At 57.1% G+C, this 23,008-nt stretch overlaps 1 protein-coding gene across 4 annotated transcripts; it reads left to right on the top strand.

Annotated features, from left to right (window-relative positions):
* The first annotated feature begins 106 nt into the window (after positions 1-106).
* SLC66A1 (solute carrier family 66 member 1) lies at positions 107-16,699 on the top strand. 4 transcript variants are annotated; one of them, XM_055574298.1, is made up of 10 exons: positions 107-224; positions 1,059-1,118; positions 2,650-2,795; positions 5,608-5,822; positions 11,802-11,931; positions 12,582-12,669; positions 13,245-13,387; positions 13,539-13,631; positions 14,200-14,385; positions 15,735-16,699. In XM_055574298.1, exons 3-10 carry the CDS (start codon positions 2,748-2,750, stop codon positions 15,804-15,806), a joined length of 975 nt encoding a protein of 324 aa, XP_055430273.1. In that variant the 5' UTR covers positions 107-224; positions 1,059-1,118; positions 2,650-2,747; the 3' UTR covers positions 15,807-16,699. The 4 variants fall into 4 exon arrangements, with proteins under 4 accessions (XP_055430273.1, XP_055430270.1, XP_055430272.1 ...); XM_055574295.1 differs by lacking the exons at positions 2,650-2,795; positions 15,735-16,699 and adding an exon at positions 5,054-5,251 and having other exon boundaries at positions 14,200-15,393; XM_055574297.1 differs by lacking the exons at positions 2,650-2,795; positions 15,735-16,699 and having other exon boundaries at positions 113-224; positions 14,200-15,399.
* Positions 16,700-23,008: the final 6,309 nt, after the last annotated feature.

Below are 23,008 nucleotides of genomic sequence, written 5' to 3'. Positions count from 1 at the left end.
CCCACCCGCCGCTGGGGCGGGGCCCGGCGTCACCCCGCCCCATCCGCGCGTCCGGCTCGCTGGTCACGCCTCCAGGGACTGCCCCCGCCATGAGCGCCGCTCGGGAGGCGGAGCCACGCAGCTCCGGGGCGGGGCGAGGCGGGACGGGGCGGGGCCTCCGATCAGCTGACCCAGGCAGAAGCCGGAGGACCGAGAAGCCGGGCGGTGCGGACGATCTAGACGCGGTAAGCCGAATTTGAGGCTGGGGCTGCGAGGGGCCAGGGAAGGAACCCCGGGCCTTCGCTGCCACATCTTTCCAACACCTTCCTCCAGCTCCGGGACGGCCCTGGGGGCTGCTGCCCCCACCTTGGGGCGCGAGATCCTCGAGCCAGGCTTTCTGGACTGGAATTGGGGTCCAATTCCCCACCCTCTCCCCCATCAGAAGCGACCATCACGACCTCTCCGGCCAGCCTTGCACAGAGTTAGGGTCTGGGTCCGTTGTTTATCTCCCGATCCCGGCCGACTGGCCCCTTCTGTTCTGACGGCTTTGTTTTTCCCCGAGGGCGGGCCAGGGGAGAGGGCCTTGTGGCGAACGAGCGCTGATCCCAGCGGCTTCCCTATGATTATCTTCGCTGAACAGGCGGCCCCGTGCTGGGCTGAGTCACTCGAAGGGAATTGTGACCGAGGACCTGGAAGGCTGGAATGGGTGGTAGCCCCTAACCGGGACGCTCCTCCGCTCAGATGCGCCCCAAGTCTGCAGGGAGCCTAGATTGCTCCCTGTTACCCCATCCCTAGGACAGGTTTCCAAAGTGCCTACATGGGCAGTCTGCCTTCGGAAGGATGAGGACTAGCGTGGTCTTGTCTATTTAGCGCTTGCTGAAGCCTGCTGTTTGCCAGGGACTCTGGGGGGGTGTGGGGAGGGGAATGCTTCAGCCAGAAGGGAATAACACCATCCCTCCATATTCTGCTGAGTGCTTAATCTGTGCCAGGCACCATTCTGATCGCTCTGCCTGGATTATTTCATATAACTCTGCAGCTAGCCTCCCAGGTGGATACTTACATCATTCCCTGTTTTACAGGTTGGAACTCTGAGACCCAGTCGCTTGCCCAGGGATTCTACTCTAGCGGTCCTCAGGCAGGTCAGTTCCAGAGAGCTTTCTTCTCAACCTATTAGCTGACGATTAGGTCTCCCTTCCTTCGTTTCTCTCCCTCCTTCCTTCTTTCCTTCCTTTCTCTCTGCCCCACCCTCCCTCTCTGACTGTCTCTTGCTGTTTTTTGAACCTTTACTGTGCAGCTGTTGTGTCTAGGTTCTAAGAATAAGTTTCCCAACTAGGATGACAGAGAGGAGTGAGCTTAAAAGCGGCGGTCCCTGAGGCCTCTGATGAACATTCTTCTGGCGTGTGGAGGAGGGCAGGGGAAGAGATGACAGGTGCTGTCCAGCGACTCCTGTGAGGCCCCTCTGTACTGAGAGGACAGTTTAGAACTGGTCTTGAAGTGAAGTCGCTCAGTCGTGTCCAACTCTTTGCGACCCCATGGACTGTAGCCTACTACGCTCCTCTGTCCATGGGATTTTCCAGGCAAGAGTACTGGAGTGGGTTGCCATTTCCTTCTCCAGAGGATCTTCCTGACCCAGGGATCGAACCCAGGTGTCCCGCACTGTAGGCAGACTCTTTACTGAGCCACCAGGGAAGTCCCAGAACTGGTCTTAGTGTCTTTTTATTATGCCCTTCAGGATGAGGGAGAAGCCTGGAGGAGGAGACAGCCTAGACATAAGTCTGGAGACCTGGGATGAGCCTCTGAAGGCCCAGAGGGAGAGACAGGAGATGGGGAGGGGCATCTGGAGTGCCCTGGAGCTCTGTCTCAAGGCATTTGAACTTATCTGGTAGATAAAGGCAGCAGTGGCCAGCAGCTCAGATTGGGATCTGGAAGAGTTGCTTGGCTGTTGCAGGGGATACCTTTTCCAGGGCCGCCGTTCTTCAGGTGTGATCATGTACACAGAATGCAAGGGCTCGGGCTCTGCTGGGGAAGCTTCTTACATCCCTGCTCCCCAGCCCAGCCTCACGGACCCTGAAGTTCAAACATGCGGCCTTCATGCTCACAGGCACCCCTGATCGGCTATGCTTCAATAAAATTAAAAGCACCACCAACATCGATAAGGCACCCCTGAAGTACAGCTTCTAAAAAAAAAAATCCCTACTGTGGTCCTCATCACACCTACAGACCTGGGCAACTATTGTGTCAACCCTGGATGTCCATTCACTCGGTGCTGTTGGCCAGAAGGTAGGCCCAGGCTGGCTTCCTACTTGGATCAGAACCTGTGAGTGACAGGCTCTATACACAGCGGCCCTCAGAGGAAAGCGCCTTCTGTTCGGGGCTCAGGTGTGTCTCAAAGGTGTGTGTCCTGAGCCCCGAGCTGCACACGGCCCCGTGCATGGACAGGGGACCACCCACCCAGGGCCCTGGGCCCTGTGAGCCCAAGTACATCCCTCAAGACATCCCCCCACCCTCACCAGGCATGTGTCCACCTTTTTTAAAAAAAAATAATTTTATTGTATTTTTGGCTGTGCTGGGTCTTCACTGTTAGGCCATTGGGGGCCACTCTGTAGTTCGGTCCTCGAGCTTCTCACTGCAGTAGCCCCTCTTTTTCAGTTTATTGTCTGTCTTATTTAGCTCTGGCTGGTCTGGGTCTTCACTGCTGCGCAGAGGCTGTCTCTTATTGCAACAAACCAAACTCAGGCTCAGTAGCTGTGCACGGCTTAGTCTGCGGCATGCAGGCTCTTCCCGGCCCAGGGATCGAACCCGTGTCTCCCGCATTGGTAGGTGGATTCTTTACCACCGAGCTCCCAGGGAAGCCCTCCAACTTCTTTCTTTCTAGGAGTGGATAGCCAATCCCTTTTCCAGCGGAATTTCCCGACCCCGGAATTGAACCCTGGTCTCCTGCATTGCAGGCAGATTCTTTACCAATGGAGCCATCAGGGAAGCCCCTCTTTCTTCACTCACCTGGTGAAAAGACGGGGTGAGAGTGACCTCGGGGTGCTTGAGATGCTAGTCTCTCATTCTCTGTCACTCCTGTGGCATCAGGCCCTGGGCCAAGAGCTTTGTGTGTGTGTTATTGGTGCAGCAACTCCAAAGCGTGAGTGTCGTTTTCCTCATTTTATACCCAGACTCAGACGGTTACTTGCGCAAGGCCACTCAGCCTTATCTTTAAAATGAGGACAGTGTTCCCCCTGCAGAGGAGTTAATGAGGATGGCGGTGTCCTACCCTGATGACCTGCGGCGGTGTGTGGGTTCTACTGCACAAGAAGAGGGTGGAGGAGGCGATCCAGGGGTAGGGTGGTTGGGGAGCATAAGGACTGATTTTGAGGTGCCTTTGGTGCTGCCCTTCCTACCTGGACTGGGTGTCAACCTGGGGTGGCCTTGCAGGCACTGGTGGCTGGATGTAAGATAGACGGCTCCAACCTCAGCTGTGTTGAAGCTCAAGGTGGGCCACTGAGGCACGGGACGAGGCTTTCAGCCCCCCTTGTGGGGCCCCAGAGGGACTGTGGTGAGAACCAGCCAGGCGGTGACCTGCAGTGCCCTTACCCCCAGCTCCAGGGCCCCCTGGCAAGTCACGTTAGCGCTGAGAGCCTGGGGCCTCTCGAGAAAAGCAACAGACTTGCTTCCTTTCCCTGCCCGCTGCTCCCTGATTGCCGCGGCCTCAGCAGTTCCAGGGTCCAGCAGGGTATCTCAGCCCATTCGGGCCGCTGTAGCAAAGGACCATAGTCTGAGTGGCTTAGAAACAAACATTAATTTCTTATGGTTCTGGAGCCTGGGAAGTCCGAGGTCAGCATGCTGGGAGAGTCAGTGTCTGGTGAGGACCCACTTTCTAGTTCACTGATGGCTGTCTTCTCGCTGGGTCCTCGGCTGGCAGAAGGGGCAAGGGAGCTCCCTGGGGTCTTTTTTTTTTTTTTTTTTAAATAAGGGCACTAATCCCATTCATAAGGGCTCTGTCTTTACGACCTAAATACTCCCCAAAGGCTGCACCTCAAAACACCATCGCACTGCAGGGTAGGTTTCAACACATGAACTTGGGGGCAGGAAGGACATAGGATTGAGTCTGTAGCCTTGTCTACGGATGTCGTTTTATGAGGATCTTGGGCCTTCTGACACCAACAGAAACTGAAAGTGACTAGAGAAGGCCTCATCCTCGGTGAGGAAGCCCCTCTGAGTGCAGTGAGAAAAGGGGAAGCCTGCCTTTGGCTGCAGGAGACCCTGGGGAGCCCTGCCAGACCGCCTGAGGGTGCTGCTGTGCCCAGGGACAGAAGTATAGTGCCGCAAGTCACTCTCTCCCGGGTCCTCATGGATGTATCAGTAGCCCCGGCTTCATAGAGTTGTGCTGTGTGTGTGTGTGTGTGTGTGTGTGTGTGTGTGTGTATACTCAGTTGCATATGACTCTTTGTGACCCTTTGGGCTGTAGTCCGCCAGGCTCCTCTGTCCGTGGGATTTTTCAGGGAAGAATACTGGAGTGGGTTGCCATTTCCTCCTCCAGGGAATCTTCCTGACCCAGGGATTGAACCCGTGTCTCCTGTGTCTCCTGCATTGGCAGGCGGGTTCTTTACCCGCTGAGCCACGAGGGAAGTTGGTGTGCAGCAGAATGAGGAAAAGCTTACACGGTGCTGAGCGCAGAGCTGGCGAACTGCTCAGCGACCAGGGGTTGATCCTGCCCAGCAGAGACGCTCCGGCAGCCCCGCCTCCTCTCCCTCCCCTGGGACTGTCACTTAAGCAGTGACTGCTCTGGGACAGAAACCTAGAGGGGACTTCCCTACCCGCCCCTGCAGCCAGCCAGCTCCTGGCACTGGTGGCGGTGAAAACAGGGAAGTGGCTCCCGGCTCCTTGCCAGCAGATTCCGCCCACACGCGGGCTGCTGGGAGAATGTGGCTTGGGAGCGCCAAGCTTGAGTTCCAGCCACCTGTGTAACCTGGACTCACCTGGTCCTTTTTTGCTGCTTGCCTCAGCTGACCAATATAAGGCGGACAACTATACTCTTTCTTTTTCTTTTTTTTTTTTTGGTCGCACCATGTGGCTCGTGGGATAGTTCCCCAACCAGGGATCAAACCCGGGCCCCCTGCACTGGAAGCATGGAGGCTTAGCCCCTGGGGCCCTAGGGAAGTCCCTAGCCGTACCTTAAATGAGAGGATGTGTCTAGAGCACCTGGTCTCAGCAGACCCTCGCAGCACGATTTACAGGAAGGAAAGGCTGGAAACTATGGAAACGTTCAAGAGTTAGAACAAAGGTGCGTTGTCTGAGGGCTCCATCCTCCCCGCTAGATTTATGAGCTCCCTGAACCCTCACGAGTGTGTGGGGTGGGGGGGCATTGTCATCACCCCATCCTGCAGATGGGGAGACTGAGGCACGGCGAGGCGGAGCGGCTTGCCCGAAGTCGTGGTGTTCATGGGCAGAGCGGGGACTCGCATGCACCTGTCTGACTGCAGAGCCAGTGTGTGGCCCCTTTGATGTCTGTCCTGACTGTGTCCTGGGGTTCAGGGGCTCCATCAGGGCCAGGCAGGAAGCCTGGGGTGGGCTTAGAGTGGCAGGACCACAGCGAGGACCGGACCTCCTGAGGCTGAAGGTCCCTTTCTTCTCCCGCAGAGCCGTCTCCTGCCTCAGCACAAGGCTCCCTCCCCTCGTCCCTCCGAAGCCATGGTCTGGGTGAAGCTGGGTTCCTCCAACTTCTCCAGCTGCCCCAACGGCTCCAGCCAGTGGATATGGGACGTGCTCGGCGAGTGCGCCCAGGACGGCTGGGACAAGGCCAGTGTGGGCCTGGGCTTGCTGTCCATCCTCTGCTTCGCAGCATCCACCTTCCCGTGAGTAGCACTGGGGCTGGGTTGCATGGGGTGGGCAGGGGGCTGCCTCGAGGAGGGGCTGCCTGGCTGGCCCTGGGCCTCTCCAGACTCACACCATGTGTGCCTCCCCAGCCCTGCTCACTGACTTCCAGCCCCCCCCGGAGGGCACCGCAGCAAGCCCCTCTCTAGGCCTCACCCAGAGCTCAGCCATGCTGACTCGCAGATGATAATCATACCACCTGTTCACTGAGTTCCCCCCTGTACCCAGCTCTTTTCTAAGAACCTGACATATCTTCACCCTATTTAATCCTCATAAGCTGAAGCTCCGATACTTTGGCCACCTGATGTGAAGAGCCCACTCATTGGATGAGTCTTCCCTAATGCTGGGAAAGATTGAAGGCAGGAGGAGAAGGGGGCAACAGAGGATGAGATGGTTGGATGGCATCACCGACTCCATAGACATGAGTTTGAGTGAGCTCTGGGAGTTGGTGATGGACAGGGAGGCCTGGCATGCTGCAGTCCATGGGGTCGCAGAGAGTTGGACACGACTGAGCGACTGAACAACAGTCTCCATAACCACCCTGTGAAATACGTACAGTTCCTATCCGATCTTTACTGGAAACCCAGAGAGGTTAAGTAACTGGCTCTGAGTTGCACAGCCAGTCAGAGAGGAGGCAGAGGAGTGGAGGGCTGGGGCACATCAGCTCGGCCTCTGTCCTGAGACCATCTGGGGAAGGGCACGCTGCAATTACAAAACAGCGTGGCCACTGCTGTGGTTGGGGAACACCAAGCCGGTGGGACCTGTAAGTCCCCTCACTGCCCTGGGCCTCAGTTTTCTTTGTAAAATGAGAATACTGTTCCCTACCTCACAGGGTTGCTATGAGCATGGCCTTTACACACTGTGCGAGGGAGTAAGGGGGCAGGGGGGCAGGGAGAGGTGAGGTCAGAAAGGTCATCAAGGGCCCTGCAGTGTAAGAGCATTCTCCACCTTCAGGACGTTTTATGCTCTTTCTCTTCTGGCAGAAAGAGAAGTGGTTTAACTGAGGATCATTCATGCTCTGTAGAGTTCACCTGCTTAACTGTATCTGTTCACGGTTTTAGTATCTGCAGAGCTGCGTCACCATCACCGCAGCCAGCTTTAGAACATTTTCACCACCCTGCAGAGAAACCCGGAAAGAAACGAGCCGTCCCTCGTTTCCCTCTAAAGCTCCCGGCCCAGCCGCCGGTCCACGTCTGTCTCTAGACGCACCTGTTCTGGACGCTTTGCACGAGGAGCTCGTACCGTGACGTGGCCTTCTGTGACGGGCCTCTTTCGCTCAGCACACCTTCAGGGTTCATCCATGTTGTACGTAGCGAGTGTCAGTACTTCATCCTTTTTAAAAAATATTTATTTTTATTTTTTTAATTTATTTGATTGGCTGTGTTGGGTCTTAGTTGTGATGCATGAGCTTAGCTGCCAGACCAGGGATCAGACCTGCATCCCCTGCATTGCAAAGCGGATCCTTAACCCCTGAACCACCAGGGAAGCCCCAGCACTTCATTCTGTTTCACGTCTGAACAGTAGTTTGTTGTATGTATATACATTTTGTTCATTCATTCGTCCATTGATAGACACATGGGTGATTTCTGGCTCTGGCCAGTATGATTAAGGCCGCTCTGCAGGTTCACATATGAGTTCTTGTGGGGACATGTGTGTCTACTTCTCTTGGGTGTATGCCTAAGAGTATATGGGTATACTGGGTCACTTGGTGAGTGTGTTCGATCTGTGAAATGTGTTTTTGATTTGTTTTTGGCTGTGCTGGGTCTTGGCCGCTGCGTGCAGGCTTTCTCTAGTTGTGATGATCGGGGCTGCTCTCTAGTCCAGGTGCGTGGATGTCTCATCACAGTGGCTTCTCTTGTTAGAGTGCGCGGGCCTAATCACCCCACGGCACGAGGGATCTTCCTGGACCAGGGACGAAACCTGCATCTCCTGCATTGGCAGGTGGATTCTTAACTCCTGGATCACCAGGGAAGTCCTGTGTTTAGTCTTCTGAGGAACTGCCAGACCGTTTCCAAAGCGGTCGCACCATTACACGTTCCCACCCGCAGCATGTGAAGGTTCCAGTTCCTCTGAATCTCCATCAACACTTGTTATTGCCTATCTTTTTGATTATTGTCATCCTAGCGGGTGTGAAGTGGTATCTCACTGTGGTTCTGATTTGTTTCCCTGATGGCTGGTGATATTAAGTAGCTGTCCATGTACTTACTGACCACCTTCTGTTCTTTTTGGAAAAAGGTCTATTCAGATTCTTTGCCCACTTTTCAGTTGGATTATTTGTCTTTTTGTGGTTGAGTTTTAAGAGTTCTTTATATATTCTAGGTATACTTTGCAAAGATTTTCTCCTGTTCTGTGGGTTGCCTTTTCACTTTCTTGATGGTATCACATGAAGCGCGGAATTTCAAAAATTTGATGATGTCCAGTTTGTCTGGTTTTCCTTTCGTTGCTCATACTTTTGAGGTGTATGCGTGTGCTATGTCGCTTCAGTGCTGTCTGACTCTTTGCGATCCCATGGACTGCAGCCCACCAGGCTCCTCTGCCCATGGGCATTCTCCAGGCAAGAACACTGGAGTGGATTGCTAGGCCCTCCTCCAGGGGACCTTCCCCACCCAGGACTGAACCCACATCTCTTATGTTTCCTGTGCTCAGGCGGATTCTCTTCCACTAGTGCCACCGTGCTTTTGGTGTAGTTTCTAAAAAATGATGGCCTAATCCTGGTAAAAAAGATTCACCCTTATCTTTTCTTCTAAGAGTTTTATATAGATTTCTCAAAGTCTGACACCAAGTCCGATGTGTGTCTTTTCCCCACACAATCAAGCAGTCAGTTCTTATACTGTCTACACCTGAAGACAGCTTCAGATCCCACAGGTTAAGAACCAGTCCTCCAAGTCCCAGAAGAGTGCTCTCTCCTCCCCACTTCAGAGGCCAGTCCAGGGTGTCCCTGCGCTTCGGACCTCCCGCTGTGGACCGGGGGTTCCCCCACCCCTCCTCAGGTTCGATTAGCTTGCTAGAGCGGCTCACGGAACTCAGCGAAGTGATTTTTGTAGAGGCTTTATTACGGTCGTTGGTCATTAGTGACTGGGCTCACTCTGCAGCCTTTCTCCCCTCTGGAGGTGGTGAAGAGGGCAGGACAGCCCCCGCCCCCAGCCTGAAAGACTGTCCTAACCATCTGATCACACAGTTGGTCCTTATCCTCAGGCGACCTAAAGGCTTTCCAAAAGTCACCTTGTTAATGCTACAGAAGACACCTCTCTCTCTCTTTCTCTGTCTCTCAACCCTTAGGACATTCCAGGGGTTTTAGTAGCTTTGTAGGGAGCAGGGAAGAAAACCAAATATATATCTTTCTTGTTATAAATCACGGTATCACAAATCAGCTCTTGATGTAGAGCTTTGGTTCAGCTTGAGCTGGATTTTGTATGCGGTGTGAGGCAGGGGTCCAACCCCATTCCTTTGCATGAGGCGCCCAGTTGTCCCAGCTTCAGGTGTTAAAGACTACCGTCACCCTATGTCCCTGCATGCTGCTGGGAGCCTGACATGTTTCTGACTCACTTTGTCCCAGCTGCCACTCCAGATGTGCCGACCCCATGCTTGCCTCTGCAGAGCTCCCGTTAGAGAAAGAGGGTGAGATGGCCAGGGAGAGACTGGACGCAGAAAGGCTGCCTTGGAGGCTGTGCCAGGTGTCAGCAAGCAGTGGGGTCAGGGCGGCTGGCTCGGTGGCCCTGAGGAGGCAAGCTGGCCGGAGCTGGGTGACCGGTGGAGGGAAGAGAGGGGCTTCCTGTCCTGGGGTGAGGGCGTCCCCAAAGCCACGAGGAGCGGGCTAAGGCATCTCCTTTCCAGCAGGGCGTGATGCCAGCCCTGTGCCTGGCTGTTTAACCAGGGACGGGGCATCAGAGGCCTGGGAGAAGCCCCAGGTAAGGATGGAAAGGCAGCCACCTGCCTGCTTCTCCTTACGGCTCAGCCTTTTGTGAGAGTGACGAAACGGCTGTCCCTGAGACATATGGAGACTCTTCAAGTCACTGTGTCCTGGGAGGGACTTTACTCAGGTCCGTGTCAAACTTATGGGCCTCCTCAGGGCCAGGCCTGTGCTGGACACGGTCCTGTCCCTCAGCAGGCTTGAGTCCAGCAGGAGGTGGCTGGCACGGGCAGCGCTCTCATCTGAGAAGGGCCTGAGGAGGAACTGAAGTTTCCTGAAGGATGCAGAGGAGGGCTGGCGGGCCGTCTGCCGAGGCGAAGTTTGGAGGAGGAGAGCGCAGAGGCGGGGGGCCTGCGGGCCTGGGGGCCGGTCAGGATGTGCTCGGGAGGGTGGGGGTCCTTGCCGAAGACAGTCAGAGGCTCTGAAAGAGTTTGGCAAGATGGGGGTTTCAGAAGATCCTCGAGGGCTTCCCTGGTGGTCTGGTGGTTAAGATCCATCTTCCAGCGCAGGAAGCCTGGGTTCGACCCCTGGTCAGGGAACTAAGATCCCACAGGCCATGCACTGTGACCAAGAAAATAAATAAAAATGAGAGAGAAAGAAAAGAAAGGTCCTTGAGGGGGCGGCTGGAACTGCGGGGCACGGACTTGCAGAGGTGCCTGGTGGGGCACTCAGCAGGAGACGCGGGGGAGGCCCAGGGCCGGCCCAGCTGTCCTGCCTTCTGTCTCCAGCGATCCGGGATGAGGTCCTGTTTAGGTGGTCCCATTTACTAATTTAAATACATGCCGACGACTAAAGAGAAACGTAAGTGGCAGGTGGCTCTTGTGGAATGACTCAGAGCAGGGCTGGAGCCCGGGATCTGGGGTATGAATCCTGGTTCCTGGACTTTCCACCCCCAGAGAGGCCCATCAGCGACGGACTTGACCCCTTGGCATCTGTGGTGAGACAGAGCCGCAGCCTCGCCCCTTCTCTGCTGCCCTTGGTGATAACAGGCGAGGCCTGGCCCATCTCATCATCCATCTCCCTGCAGATAGGGCAGCGGCCACAGCCATCCTTCCTTCATGCCACCCCCCACCCCAGACACCCCAGACCTCTTCATAGAAGAGAGAACCCCGGGTCTCTGGGACACAAAGCTTCGGGACCCTCTGAGCCCTGGTCCCAGTGAGAGCCTGCTGTGGGGGGAATCTGTACCCCACCTTGACTGTAGCAGGATGCACGTCCCAGAGAGCTGGGCTGGAAGGGATTCCCCGGTGAGAAGCCCCGAAGGGCGAAGACAGGCCCATGAGGATGCCACCCAAGGTGGGGTCGGTCCCCAATCACCCCTGTGCGGCACCCCCAGCCCTGGTCTCCCACATTTACCCCCACACGCTGCCACAGCTCTGAGCACACGTCTCCCTCCTCCTCCGCGACTCCCTCCTCCCCCCACCCCATCTCCCTCCTCGCCCCCCTCCTCCACCCATGTCTCCCTCCTCCCCCGCCTCCCTCCTCCTACCCGACTCCCTCGTCCCCCACAACCCCCTCCTCCCCCACAACCCCCTCCTCCCCCACGACTCCCTCCTCCCCAATGACCCCCTCCTCCTCCCTGACTCCCTCCTCCCCCACAACCCCCTCCTCCCCCACGAAGCCCTCCTCCCCCACGACCCCCTCCTCCCCCACGACTCCCTCCTCCCCAATGACCCCCTCCTCCTCCCTGACTCCCTCCTCCCCCACAACCCCCTCTTCCCCCACGACCCCCTCCTCCTCCCCCGACTCCCTCCTCCTCCCCCGACTCCCTCCTCCCCCACAACTCCCTCCTCCTCCCCAGCTCCCTCCTCCCCCCGACTCCCTCCTCCTCCCCCCCATTCCCTCCTCCCCCCATTCCCTCCTCCCCCCCGACTCCCTCCTCCTCCCCAGCTCCCTCCTTCCCAGCTCCCTCCTCCCCCATGACTCCCTCCTCCTCCCTGACTCCTTCCTCCCCCCCGACTCCCCCCTCCTCCCCCATGACCCCCTCCTCCCCCACGACCCCCTCCTCCTTGTCTACCTCCTCCACCCACGTCTCCCTCCTCCCCCACAGCCAGTACATCAAGGCCTGCAAGACGGGCAACATGGACCAGGCCCTGTCCCTGTGGTTCCTCCTGGGCTGGATCGGCGGAGACTCCTGCAATCTCATTGGCTCCTTCCTCGCTGATCAGCTGCCCCTGCAGGTGGGCCGGTCCCCCGGCAGGGTGGGCTGCCAGGGACAGCCATGGCAGAGGCATCCTTCCATCTAGTGAGGGCCCCCCTCTGCCTGCTGCCTGGCATGACAACAGGCTGGTCACTGCCCTCTGGTGGGCCTCAGTTTTCCCATCTACAAAATGAGCACATCAAACCAGAGGATGGCTGGGGTCTTTGACCTCTGAGATGCTAAGATCCTGATGAAGCTTTCAGGGCCTGGGGCCCTGGAAGAGGAAGCTTTTCCCATGGGAAGCCTGGATATCACCCTTCTGTGACTGGGTGGAGCTGAGACTCAAGATCAGGAACCTCTTGTCTTCCCAAGGGGGACTGTGAGTAACTCCTCCAGGTCAGGCCGGACTGTAGCCTCCACCTCACTGAGGCCCCATTTGTGCTGCCCGGTCATCCCTACCAGTGTTCCCTCCCTCTGCCCGGCCAGGCCCCTGCCAGGCCCTCCCCTACCTGATGTCTAGCTCTGCCAGGTTAGGAATTGCGACCCCCTCCGTTCTGGACCTGCAAACGGAAGTCCCGAGCGGTGAAGCTCAGGCTCACCCAGCCGGCGTGAGGCCGAGCTGCCCGGTGCTGGCGTGTGGCCCCCGAGCCTGGGACCGCCGCCAGTGCCCCGGCCCACCCCCTCTTGCAGACCTACACAGCCGTGTACTACGTCCTGGCCGACGTGCTGATGCTCTCGCTGTACTTCTATTACAAGTTTAAGAAGCGCCCCTCTCCGTGTGAGTACGGGGGCCCCGGGTGTTGGGGGCCTGGGGGAGGCCTGGGAGGCTGGGAGGAGGCAGTGTTCTGTTGCTGGTGCCACAGCGAACCCCAGGAAGGCTTCCCCTGGCCTTATCTGACTGCCGCAGCCTGATCCCCTGATGAACCGAGGGCAGTGAGCACGCCCGGGCAGGAACAAGGGCGTCCCCGTCGTGCGCACAGCCTCCTTCAGTGAGCGCAGCGTCGGCTGCTCTTCTGCACCCGGCCCACAGCCCATCGCTGCCCTGAAGTGTTCCCCAGGGTCAGATCCCCGGCTTTACAGGAAAGGACCCAGGCCCGTGGGGCGGGGCTTCATGAGCATGTCCATACTCTGTAACCCTCTTCCTGCCCCCATCGCCCTCACCGAGTCACCTTACAAACCCTAGGAGAAGGGTAGTCTCGTCATACCCATTCTGCAGATGAGGGATGAAAGCTCAGAGAAGTTAGGTCACTTGCCCAAGGTCTCACAGCCACTGAGGGGTAAGGCCAGGACTCAGCCCCGCCTGTCTGCCCGCGCTCAGACCCCTCACCTCAGCGTCCCCCTGCTCACGTCCAGGGTCTGCCCCCATCAACTCTCTGCTCTTGTTCATCCTGGGCGTGGCGTGCACCACCCCGCTGCTGAGAAGCGCTGGCTCAGTGGCTGTCCCGAGGGAGGTCTTCCAGGGGCGGACACTCTTGTCTGTGGAACCGAGCAATAAGGTGAGACGCGGGCGTGAGAGGGCGGAGTGGGGTTGGGGGGGCCACGCGTGGCCATGTGGTCGGAGGGCTTCGCTCCCCAGAAGGGAGCTTGGGGCCCTCGCCCTTCACCCTTGGCCTCTGCGGGGCACCAAGCAGCCTCCCCCGCCCTCAGCCCTTCACGAGAAAGGAGATCATTGGCTTTGTCATCGGCTCCGTGTCCAGCGCACTGTACCTGTTCTCCCGGCTGCCTCAGATCCGCACCAACGTGAGCCGCGGGCAGGGTGGCAGGGCCGTGGGCAGGGCCGGCTGGCAGCTTGGTCCCCTGGGTGAAGGACGAGCACGGGGGTGCGGGGTCTTCGTGGAGTAGGTCTGGTCCACCCTCACTGTTGGCTTGGGTAACTGAATCCGGTTCTCCAAGCCTCAGTATCTGCCTCTGGAAACGGACATGAGATGCCGGCCTGCTGTCCGGGGTATAGGACCCCTGTGTGCCCCGGGGAGGTAGGGGGTCAGGTGGGAGTGAGAGGTTGAGGGCAGAAGAGGAGACGAGGAGCCAGGGCCGCGGGGGCTTGCTGAGCTGAGCTGGCATGGGGCAGCTTGGGGCCGGCAGGGTGGCGCAGCCCCAGTCTCTTGCCTACCTGGGCGAGGATGTTGGAACGGGGATGAGGAATCAGGCCCTGGAAGGGACAGTCTGGGCCCCAGGCCTGTGTCGGGCGCTGGTCACACCCTGTGCAGTCGGCTTAGTGTAACAGGGCAGACGGGCACATGCACAGTTGTGGTCCAGAGAGACAGGAACACTGTTGGAGGTCTCTGACCCTCTCCTCTCCCGCCTCCAGTTCCTGCGGAAGTCGACCCAGGGGATCTCGTACTCGCTGTTCGCCTTGGTGATGCTGGGGAACACGCTGTATGGACTGAGCGTGCTGCTTAAAAACCCGGAGGAGGGCCAGAGCGAGGGCAGCTACGTGCTGCACCACCTGCCCTGGCTCGTGGGCAGCCTGGGCGTCCTGCTGCTCGACACCATCGTATCCTTCAGGCTGTGAGGGTGGGTGGGGCTGCTGGGGCTGCGGCACCCTCCCCTGCACACGGTGTCAGCATCCGTGCATCCATCTATCCATCATCCAGCCGTCCTTCCATCCATCCATGCATCCATCTATCCATTGATCCTTCTATCCATCCACATATCCCATATATCCATCCATTCATCCATCTGTGCATCCATCCATCCATCCATCCATGCATTCATCCATCATCCACCTGTTCTTCTATCCATCCATCCATCCATCCTTCTATCCATCCACATCCCATCCATCCATCCATCCATCTGTGCATCCATCCATCCTTCTATCCATCCATGCATCTGTCCACCCATTCAAGAGTCAAACCTCCCATGTGCTGGGCACCCCTGTAGGTACCAGATCCAGTCACGAGCAAGAACAGATGGCCCTTGCCTCGGGGAGCTTACAGCTCAGTGGGGAGGCCGACAGGACACATGTAATCATAAGTAATTCATTGCGGTGCCGAGTACCACGGAGGAAAACTAAGTGTGTGTGACCAGGGGGCTGTCCTGGTTTAGAAGCTCAGCAGAGGCCTCCACGAGTGCCATTTGAACTGTGCCCTGAAAGAGAAGAAGTTAGGGAGGCAAAGGCAAGGGAGGCATGTTTCCGGCAGCAGTTTATGCAAAGGCCCTGGGGAACAGGGCATGAATCAGCCCACCCAGGCCACAGAAAGGAAAGCTGCACCTTTGGAGACACAGGAGAATTAGAGCCAGAAAAACTTGAGTTCCAGTCCTGGCTCCCCTGTGTCCTGTGTGACGCGGAGCACTCTGCATGTCCCCATCTCGATGTCTCATCAGGTCGCGGGGCAGTCACATGAGCTGAGGCCTCTGGAAGTGCTCGGCAGTGGACCTCGCACACCGCGCATGCTCGGTGAGGGTTTGCAGGCGGGGGGCCAGGCAGGGTGTTACTTTGATCTCCTTCGGGAGGAAGTAAACGTGGCCCTTGTTTCAATGTCTGTGGCATTCGGGGTGGGTGCAAAGAGAGATGAAGAAAAGCTAAGCTCTAGTGTCCCCGGATCCCTGCCTGCTGCCACCGCCACTTGGGGGACCCCCTAGGGTGTTGGAGGAGGGGAGGAAGGCCAGATGTTGGGGCTGGGGTCAAAGGAGGCTGCCTGGGGTAGGAGGACCCCAGCACTGGACTTGGCAGATGAATGGGGTTTGGTGATGGGGACAAACAGGGGCTGGGAGGCCACGGCTGACCCTTCCCAGCCGGCAGCATGCGGGGCAGGGAGAGAGGGCAGAGGGGAGCAGCTCTGAACAGGCCCCCCGGGGCGGGGCCAGCCTGTCTCCGCGTGTTGGGCCTTGACGTTGACGCCGATCTCCGTGCAGTTCTTCCTGTACCGGCATGCCGCCCCCTCGCCCGAGCGCCAGCCGCTCCTCCCCAGCTGAACAGGACTGCCGAGCCCGGGCTGGGGGCGGGGCGGTGCCCGGGCCCCCGACGCCCCCAGGAAGGGAGAAGCGGGCAGTGATGGTGGTGCTCGCCCCGGTCTAGGCCAGGGAGGCGCCGGGGGGCCCAGAACTGCCAGCCCAACCGCCCCCAGTGCCCCCAAAGGCTCGTGAGCTGAAGCCCTGGCTGACTGCCTCTTCCAGGAAAACGGCCCCTGGCCCGGTCACCCCCACTTGGGACTTGTCCTCCCTGGGGCCGGAGGCCACTCTCCCTGGAGCCCGGGGACGGGCTGCAGTGGACACTCACCTCTCAGAGGCCCTGAGCCCCGCGACTCACCTACCTCACTGCCTGTCACCCCCTTGGCACCCCCCACCTCCCAAAGAGGGACCCAGGCGCACCCAGGCCTGCTCTGTCCACTGCACGTGGCCTAGTAAACGGTACTCCCAGGTGGCCTATGGCGGTCCTCCCTCCCCAGATGCCAGGCTCTGGGGAACGGGAGGGCTGGGAGTCAGGCCCCGGTGGGCCTGAGGGCTCAGAGTGTGGGAGATCCAGGCCGCAGGGGGCTGTGTCTGCTGGCCTGTCCCTGCCCAGCCTCCTGGGCCTCTGGGTTCTTGAACCTGTTTTCTCCGTGACGCCTCCATACCTGGTGGAAAGGACGCAGCGGCAAGAAGAGACCCTCCAACAGGGGGCCCCCACTCTGCGGCGCTCAGCAAGAAGCAGGACAGTTAAGGTTCAGACCTTGGTTCTGCATCTCAGCTTCCCTGTGCCACACTTACCTCATCTGTGCAATGGGACGATAGTACCACCACTTCATGTGTCCTTCTAAGGAGTAAATAAAATGGTGTGGTTATGGAGGTTACCCCAAGTCTGGCGGCAGTAAAAGCTCCATGAAGGTTAGCTTTGGTCATTTTTTGATGATGGAGGAGGACAATCAGATTCTCCTGGAAATCGGGGAGACCTTCCTGGAGGAGGTGACACGGCAGAAGGGTGAGCAGGAGATAACCCTGGGGAAGTAAGGGTGTTGCAGGCGGGAAGGGTGGAGAGGAGGGCTGGGCTTAGCTCGGAGCTCTAGCCCCTCTGCCCCAGCCTCGGTGTGTCTCCCATACCCTGACCTGAGTCCACCTCCTCCTGGCTGCAACCCCGCGGGGGCCTGGGGACAAAGCTCCCCTCTGTGCTGGCTCCACACACCGCGCCCTGGCCCGCCCAGGTCCCAGGAGCCATTGGGGTGGGAGGTGCCAGGTGAGGGCGAAGACTGGTAGGGAGGAGGCGGGCCCCAGTGTGAGCCTGTCTCTCAGCATCTTCCTTCTCCAGCCTCAGAGGATGCCCAGCACAGTCTGGTGCCACAAATATTTGCCAAAGGCAGTTCTCCTCTCCACCCTGGCCCAGGCTGTGCTGGGCACCTGGGGTGGACCAACTCTGGTCCTCACCCTCAAGGAGGGGAGATGGTTGCCGGGCTTGGAGGGAAGGAATGCGGCCAGAAGATACAAACTGCTGGAGGAATGAGGAGGCAATCGGGGAAGGCTTCCTGGAGGAGTGGCCCTGGAGCAGACAAGGGAACAGTGTGTGCAAAGGCCGGGCATGGGAGTCTGGGTGAGGATGGTGGTGGGGGCTGGGCCGGATGCCCAGGCTCGTGGCAGGCCGCTGGATTTGGCTGGGGTGGTGGTGGAGGGGAGAGGAGGAGGGAACTGGGGTCTGGGGAGCCCCTTCTGAGGTTCAGCTGGGCTCTGGGGCTAGGGGGCCCCGTCACCTCAGCTCCATCCTGGACGGGCCTGCAGCTGATATTTGCTGAGCACACGCTGTGTGGGGGGCCGGGCCGTGCCCTCTCGCTCCCCACAACCCCCTCGGAGGGAGGTGCGGCCATCGTGGCCATTTTCCAGATGGGAAAACAGGCTCGGAAGAGCTAAGCAGCGTGCCCGGGGCCTGGGGCCAGAAGCAGTTCCATCCGCGTGCGGCCGCTCTCTGCACAGGCTGCCCCCTGCGGCCGTCAGAGGCTGTGCCCTTGGCTGGGGGTCCAGCGCCTTGTCCGTGGGGACAGCACCACCCTGTTGGGCTCAGGCCCCCCTCCCCACTGTCCTGAGCAGCACCTCCCACGCCCACGTGCCAGCTGCTTCAGTGCCCTTTGCAGCCAGGGTCTGGCTCCACCCAGGGCTGTGGCCAGGCTGGTGGCCCCCCAGCCAGAGGACCTGGGGGCTCAGCATGAAGCCGGGTGCGGGCCTGGGCTCGAGCTGGGCGGGGAAGAGGCACAAGCTAGCTCGGCCCCTGCCCTGGGGGGGTGACATAATCCCTTCCTTCTGGGGAACACCCCGTCTGGTGGGGTGATGGCTCTTGCTTGCAGGCACCACCCAGTCTAATGAGAGCTCTGGTTCTTTCCTCATCAGCGAGTGCGATGGTGGAGACACGGGCATGCCCTGTCTGACGGAGGCCATCGTGTAGTGGACTCACAAGGCAGGTCTGCCAGGTGAAGGCTCATCAGCGTGTCCACCCAAGGGACGCCCTGGGTTCCTCCCAAAGTGGGCCTACCAGTCTGACCATCAGTCAGTTCTGCTGCCCAGACTGGGTTGTGCTCACTGGCCGGTGAGGTCCCTGAGGTGAAAGGTCCCGGGTGGACTGCCTGTCTCCCCTGGCTGCATGGCCTTCAGTCCCTGCAGCTAAGAAAAAGCAGAAATCTACAGTCCCCTCTCTTCACCCCTCCTGCTGCACTTGGCTCTCATCGGAGAGGAATGGTGGGACCACAGGGCTCCCTGAAACAGAAGGAGCTGCGTGTCACGCTAACTCATCAGTTAGCGTGAGCCCCATGGCAGGGAGTGCGGAGGAGCTGAAGAGCCCTGATGGCAGAAAGCGAAGAGGAACTAAAGAGCTGCTTATTGAAGGTGAAAGAGGAAAAAGCTGGCTTACAACTCAACATTCAAAAAGCTAAGATCATGAAATTCAGTCCCATGGCAAATCGTTGGGGAAACAATGGAGACAGTGAAAGAATTTATTTGGGCTCCAAAATCACTGCAGATAGTGACTGCAGTCATGAAATTAAAGGACTCTTGCTCCTTGGAAGAAAAGTGGCCAACCTAGACAGCATATTAAAAAGTAGAGACATTACTTTGCCAACAAATGTCAGTCAAGTCAAAACTATGGTTTTTTCAATAGTCATGTACGGATGTGAGAATTGGACCATATATGTTGAGTGCTGAAGAATTGATGCTTTTGAACTCTGGTGTTGGAGAAGACTCTTGAGAGTCCCTTGGACAGCAAGGAGATCAAACCAGTCAATCCTAAAGGAAATACTTAGTGGAAGGACTGATGCTGAAGCTGAAGTTCCAGTACTTTGGCTACCTGATGCGAAGACCCAACTCATTGGAAAAGACCCTGATGCTGGGAAAGATTGAAGGCAGGAGGAGACGGGGACGACAGAGGATGAGATGGTTGGATGGCATCACCGACTTGATGGACATGAGTCTGAGCAAGCTCTAGGAGATGGTGATGGACAGGGAGGCCTGGCGTGCTGCAGTCCATGGGGTCGCAAAGAGTCGGACACAACTGAGTGACTGAACAAGGGAGTGGGGAATGCCTTGTGCTGTGATTAACTCAATCCAGAGGATAACTATGTATCTGTCTCCCAGCCCCGTGCCACCCCTGACACAGCCACCCACCAGAGGCTCTGCACCCAGCACACGTGAGTGCTCAAGAGACTTGTTGGCAAGTATTCCCCTACCTCCACCAGACCGTATACCAATCTCCCCCGTCACCATCATGTCCCCAGGGCAGTGGTGAACAAATGAGTGAAGTGAATGCCTGAAACACAGTCCCCCAAGAAGCCTCAGTCAAACGGAGAGGGGCACGTGACCATCACACAGCTGTGGGATTTGTACTGTTTATTTATTTTATATATATAACTATTTAAATTTTATTTAAGTATGAAAGTGTTAGTCTCTCTGCGGTGTCTGACTCTTTGTGACCCCATCAACTGTAGCCCACCAGGCTCCTCTGTCCATGGAACTCTCCAGGCAAGAATACTGGAGTGGGTTGCCATTCCCTTCTCCAGGGGGTCTTCCCGATTCAGGGATCAAACCCAGGTCTCATGCACTGCAGGCAAATTCTTTACTGAGCCACCAGGGAACCTCCTTATCTAAGTATAATTGATTTAAAAATGTGTTAGTTTAAGGTGTACAGTAGAGTGATTCCATTAAACATATGGATTTCTACACTTTATTTTTTACGGCTATGCCAAGCAGCATGTGGGATCTTACTTCCCTGCTGCTAAGTCACTTCAGTCGTGTCCAACTCTGTGCGACCCCATAGACAGCAGCCCACCAGGATCCCCCGTCCCTGGGATTCTCCAGGCAAGAACACTGGAGTAGGTTGCCATTTCCTTCTCCAATGCATGAAAGTGAAAAGTGAAAGTGAAGTCGTTCAGTCGTGTCCGACCCTTAGCGACCCCATGGACTGCAGCCTACCAGGCTCCTCCATCCATGGGATTTTCCAGGCAAGAGTGCTGGAGTGGCGTGCCATTGCCTTCTCCACTGACCAGGGATCAAAACTGTATCTCCTGCAGAGGATGTGTGGAGTCCTAAACGCTGGCTCGCCAGGAAGTCCCTGCATTTGAACACTAAATGGGTGAGGTGAATGTGAATTATATCTCAGTAAAGCTATCTGAATAAATATCATGTCAGCTATTTTTAAAACTTGAATGGCAAGTTATGGGTCATGAAAATATATCTTGCAACATTGCTCCTCACACACAGTTACTACAAAATAATCTATGTCCAATATGCATGGGGAATGGGTGGTCAGTCAGGTGTGTGGAGGAGTAAAGGGTTTCATTCATTAGACTTGTCAGAGGTACACACACATCCACGTGTGTGCACACACATACAGGATGTCATTTAGTCATTCACAAGGAAAGTAGAGAATGGTCATGAGTGTGTTCATGAAGTGATACTTTATTATTTGAAGTAATATTTTAAATTACTATTTTAAATAAAATAAGAGTAGGAAATTCAAACAAAAATGTTTAAAATACTGCCCCACACTTAAATATCTTTCAGAAAACTTCTTTAAATAATGAGTTTATATAAAACTATCTGTATTCTGAAATTCCCATCTTTTTAAAAAGCTAATTAGAGTTGAAGTGACAGGAATTATGTCCAAACTTTTTATAAAACAAGAAAAAATTTCAACAATGAATTTTAAAAGAATATCAATAGACCACCTGTTTTGTGAACAGCTGAAAAGTGACTTGCAGAATCAGTAAGAAAGCTCTCACGCAAAATACTTGTTGTGAAGTAGGAGTTTTGTCTGAAGTATCGACTTGACGTGGTGTGATTAAGTATAATCTGGATTTCCTGCTGAAAATTTTACAGGTTTTAGTTACACTGAGAAAAAATGATGGCACATTGTAATTGATAATATTGAACTTCTGTAATTAATATGTAATTTATCATGTTTAATAATACTGTTTGGAGTCAGACATACTGTCTTGTAAGATTTTGCTATAGATACTTAAAGTAACAAGCAACAATCACTGGTCAGGAGAAGACACAGGTCCCCTCTCGGAGGCACCAGCCAGGGGAGCAGGGTGAGCGAGGGGGCCGAGGGGGCCGGCTACCCTGGGGGGGCTGCCTGCCTCTGCCAGTGCTGAGGGTTTGGAGCAAAGGCTGCCCCGACCCCCCGGGGCTGCGGGGAGGGGGTGGCAGCGCAGAGGAGCCCAGAGCAGGTCCACAGGCCTGGGCTACCCTCCAGGCGTTAAGGTCCCCTTGGGCCTGCCCTGCAGCACAGCGGCTGCTTGCTCCAGGATCTGAATGAATGAAGGTTTGAGGACAGAGTCTTGGACTTGGGGGCTCAGAAAGGGTTCCATCCGAGAGGCTGGCCTGTTAAGGTTGCAGCAAGCGGGGAGTGGAAGGGCCGTGCATGAGGAATCCCGGTCACCCGCAGGAGCCCTCGTGCTTCTAGAAACGGAGACCGTCACTGGTGCCAGGCGCACCACGGCGACTCCGGCAGGGCTGAGATCAGAAGGTGGGCGAGATCGGAAACCCCGGCCCAGACCAGACTCCTGCTGCCCCTCCCTCACCTCAGCGGCCTCCCATCACCCGTCAAGTGCCAAGCAAGCACCTAGCATGCCCCTGGAGGGAAGCATGCAATGCTGCCCTCGAACCCCAGGAGTCAGCCACCCACAGCAGGGGGACCCAGAGAGCCCTCGACCCCCCACAGCCTGTGTACGGCTCCCCCAGCCTAGCGTCCCTCTGGAGAACGCCGGGGGCCTGCCGGCCGCCACGGTGCCCGCCTCGCGCAAGCAGGGTCAGGACTGGCCAGGGGTGGCCCTCAGCCAGGGGCTCACACTGCTCTCCTGCCACTTGCTCCCGGCTGCCCCTCGCCGGGGGCACCTGGTCTCTGAGCCCATGGTTCCTCATCACACCAGCCTGACTCAGCGCCAGAAAAAGCAGCAACGGCCCTTCCAGTGACGGAAAATTCTAGACTAGGACGATCAGGCCTCCCATACATCATGAGTTACAGCCTCTGGCTTTCAAGTGTGACTCCTGACCCCGGGACTGAACACCTACCAAGAGTGAACCGGCTTGTCTGAGCCAGGCGTTCTGCCCCAGGAGCCATGAGGACGTCAGCTTGGCGGCACACCTGGAGGGCTGTCCCTGGCTCTACCCACCTGGCAGAGCTCCCGCCTTCACTTGTCCACCTCCCTCATCTCCACTTGAAGGTCCTTGAAAGGCCCTGCGTGCAAGGGTCTCTGGTTCCCTGCCTCCATCTCAGCGGTGCTTGGTATTCAGAGATGCGCCCCCATCTGGGAACCTTCTCATCAGACCCAGTGGAGAGAAGCCGGGACTGGTCTAGACAGGTCATGCCTGTGCCCAGGTCTGCCGAAGTGAAAGGGGATGTGGCTGGGGAGCCCCACCCCATCACACTCTTCAGGACAGGCGGGGCGGGGTCTGTGCAGAGGCGGGGGTCTGGAGAAGCAGCTGGGGTCCTGCAGGGACCCCCCCCCAACCCCACTCATTTGCTGCGTGGGCTCCACACTCCCTATACCCGACACCCCACCGTGTTCCCCCACCCCTGCTTGGGGTCAACCCTCCAGCGGGGCAGCCAGAGTCACATGTCCTGGGAAAGTGGGGCAGGCGAGAAAGAATACAAGGCTAACTGCGTCCCAGTTTCTTTTTATTTATTTTGTTTTTTTTTTTTCTTTCTTTTTTTTTTTAAGTAT

Source organism: Bubalus kerabau, chromosome 3 (genome assembly GCF_029407905.1).
Source record: "Bubalus kerabau isolate K-KA32 ecotype Philippines breed swamp buffalo chromosome 3, PCC_UOA_SB_1v2, whole genome shotgun sequence".
Lineage (NCBI taxonomy): Eukaryota > Metazoa > Chordata > Mammalia > Artiodactyla > Bovidae > Bubalus > Bubalus kerabau.
This window is presented reverse-complemented; position numbering and strand designations above follow the sequence as displayed.

Coding starts and splice junctions, on each gene's coding strand:
- SLC66A1 (XM_055574298.1), top strand. CDS start 2,748: ATGCAGGCTCTTCCCGGCCCAGGGATCGAACCCGTGTCTCCCGCATTG. Junction 12,670..13,244: donor TAAGAAGCGCCCCTCTCCGT/GTGAGTACGGGG, acceptor GCTCACGTCCAG/GGTCTGCCCCCATCAACTCT. Junction 13,632..14,199: donor TGCCTCAGATCCGCACCAAC/GTGAGCCGCGGG, acceptor TCCCGCCTCCAG/TTCCTGCGGAAGTCGACCCA.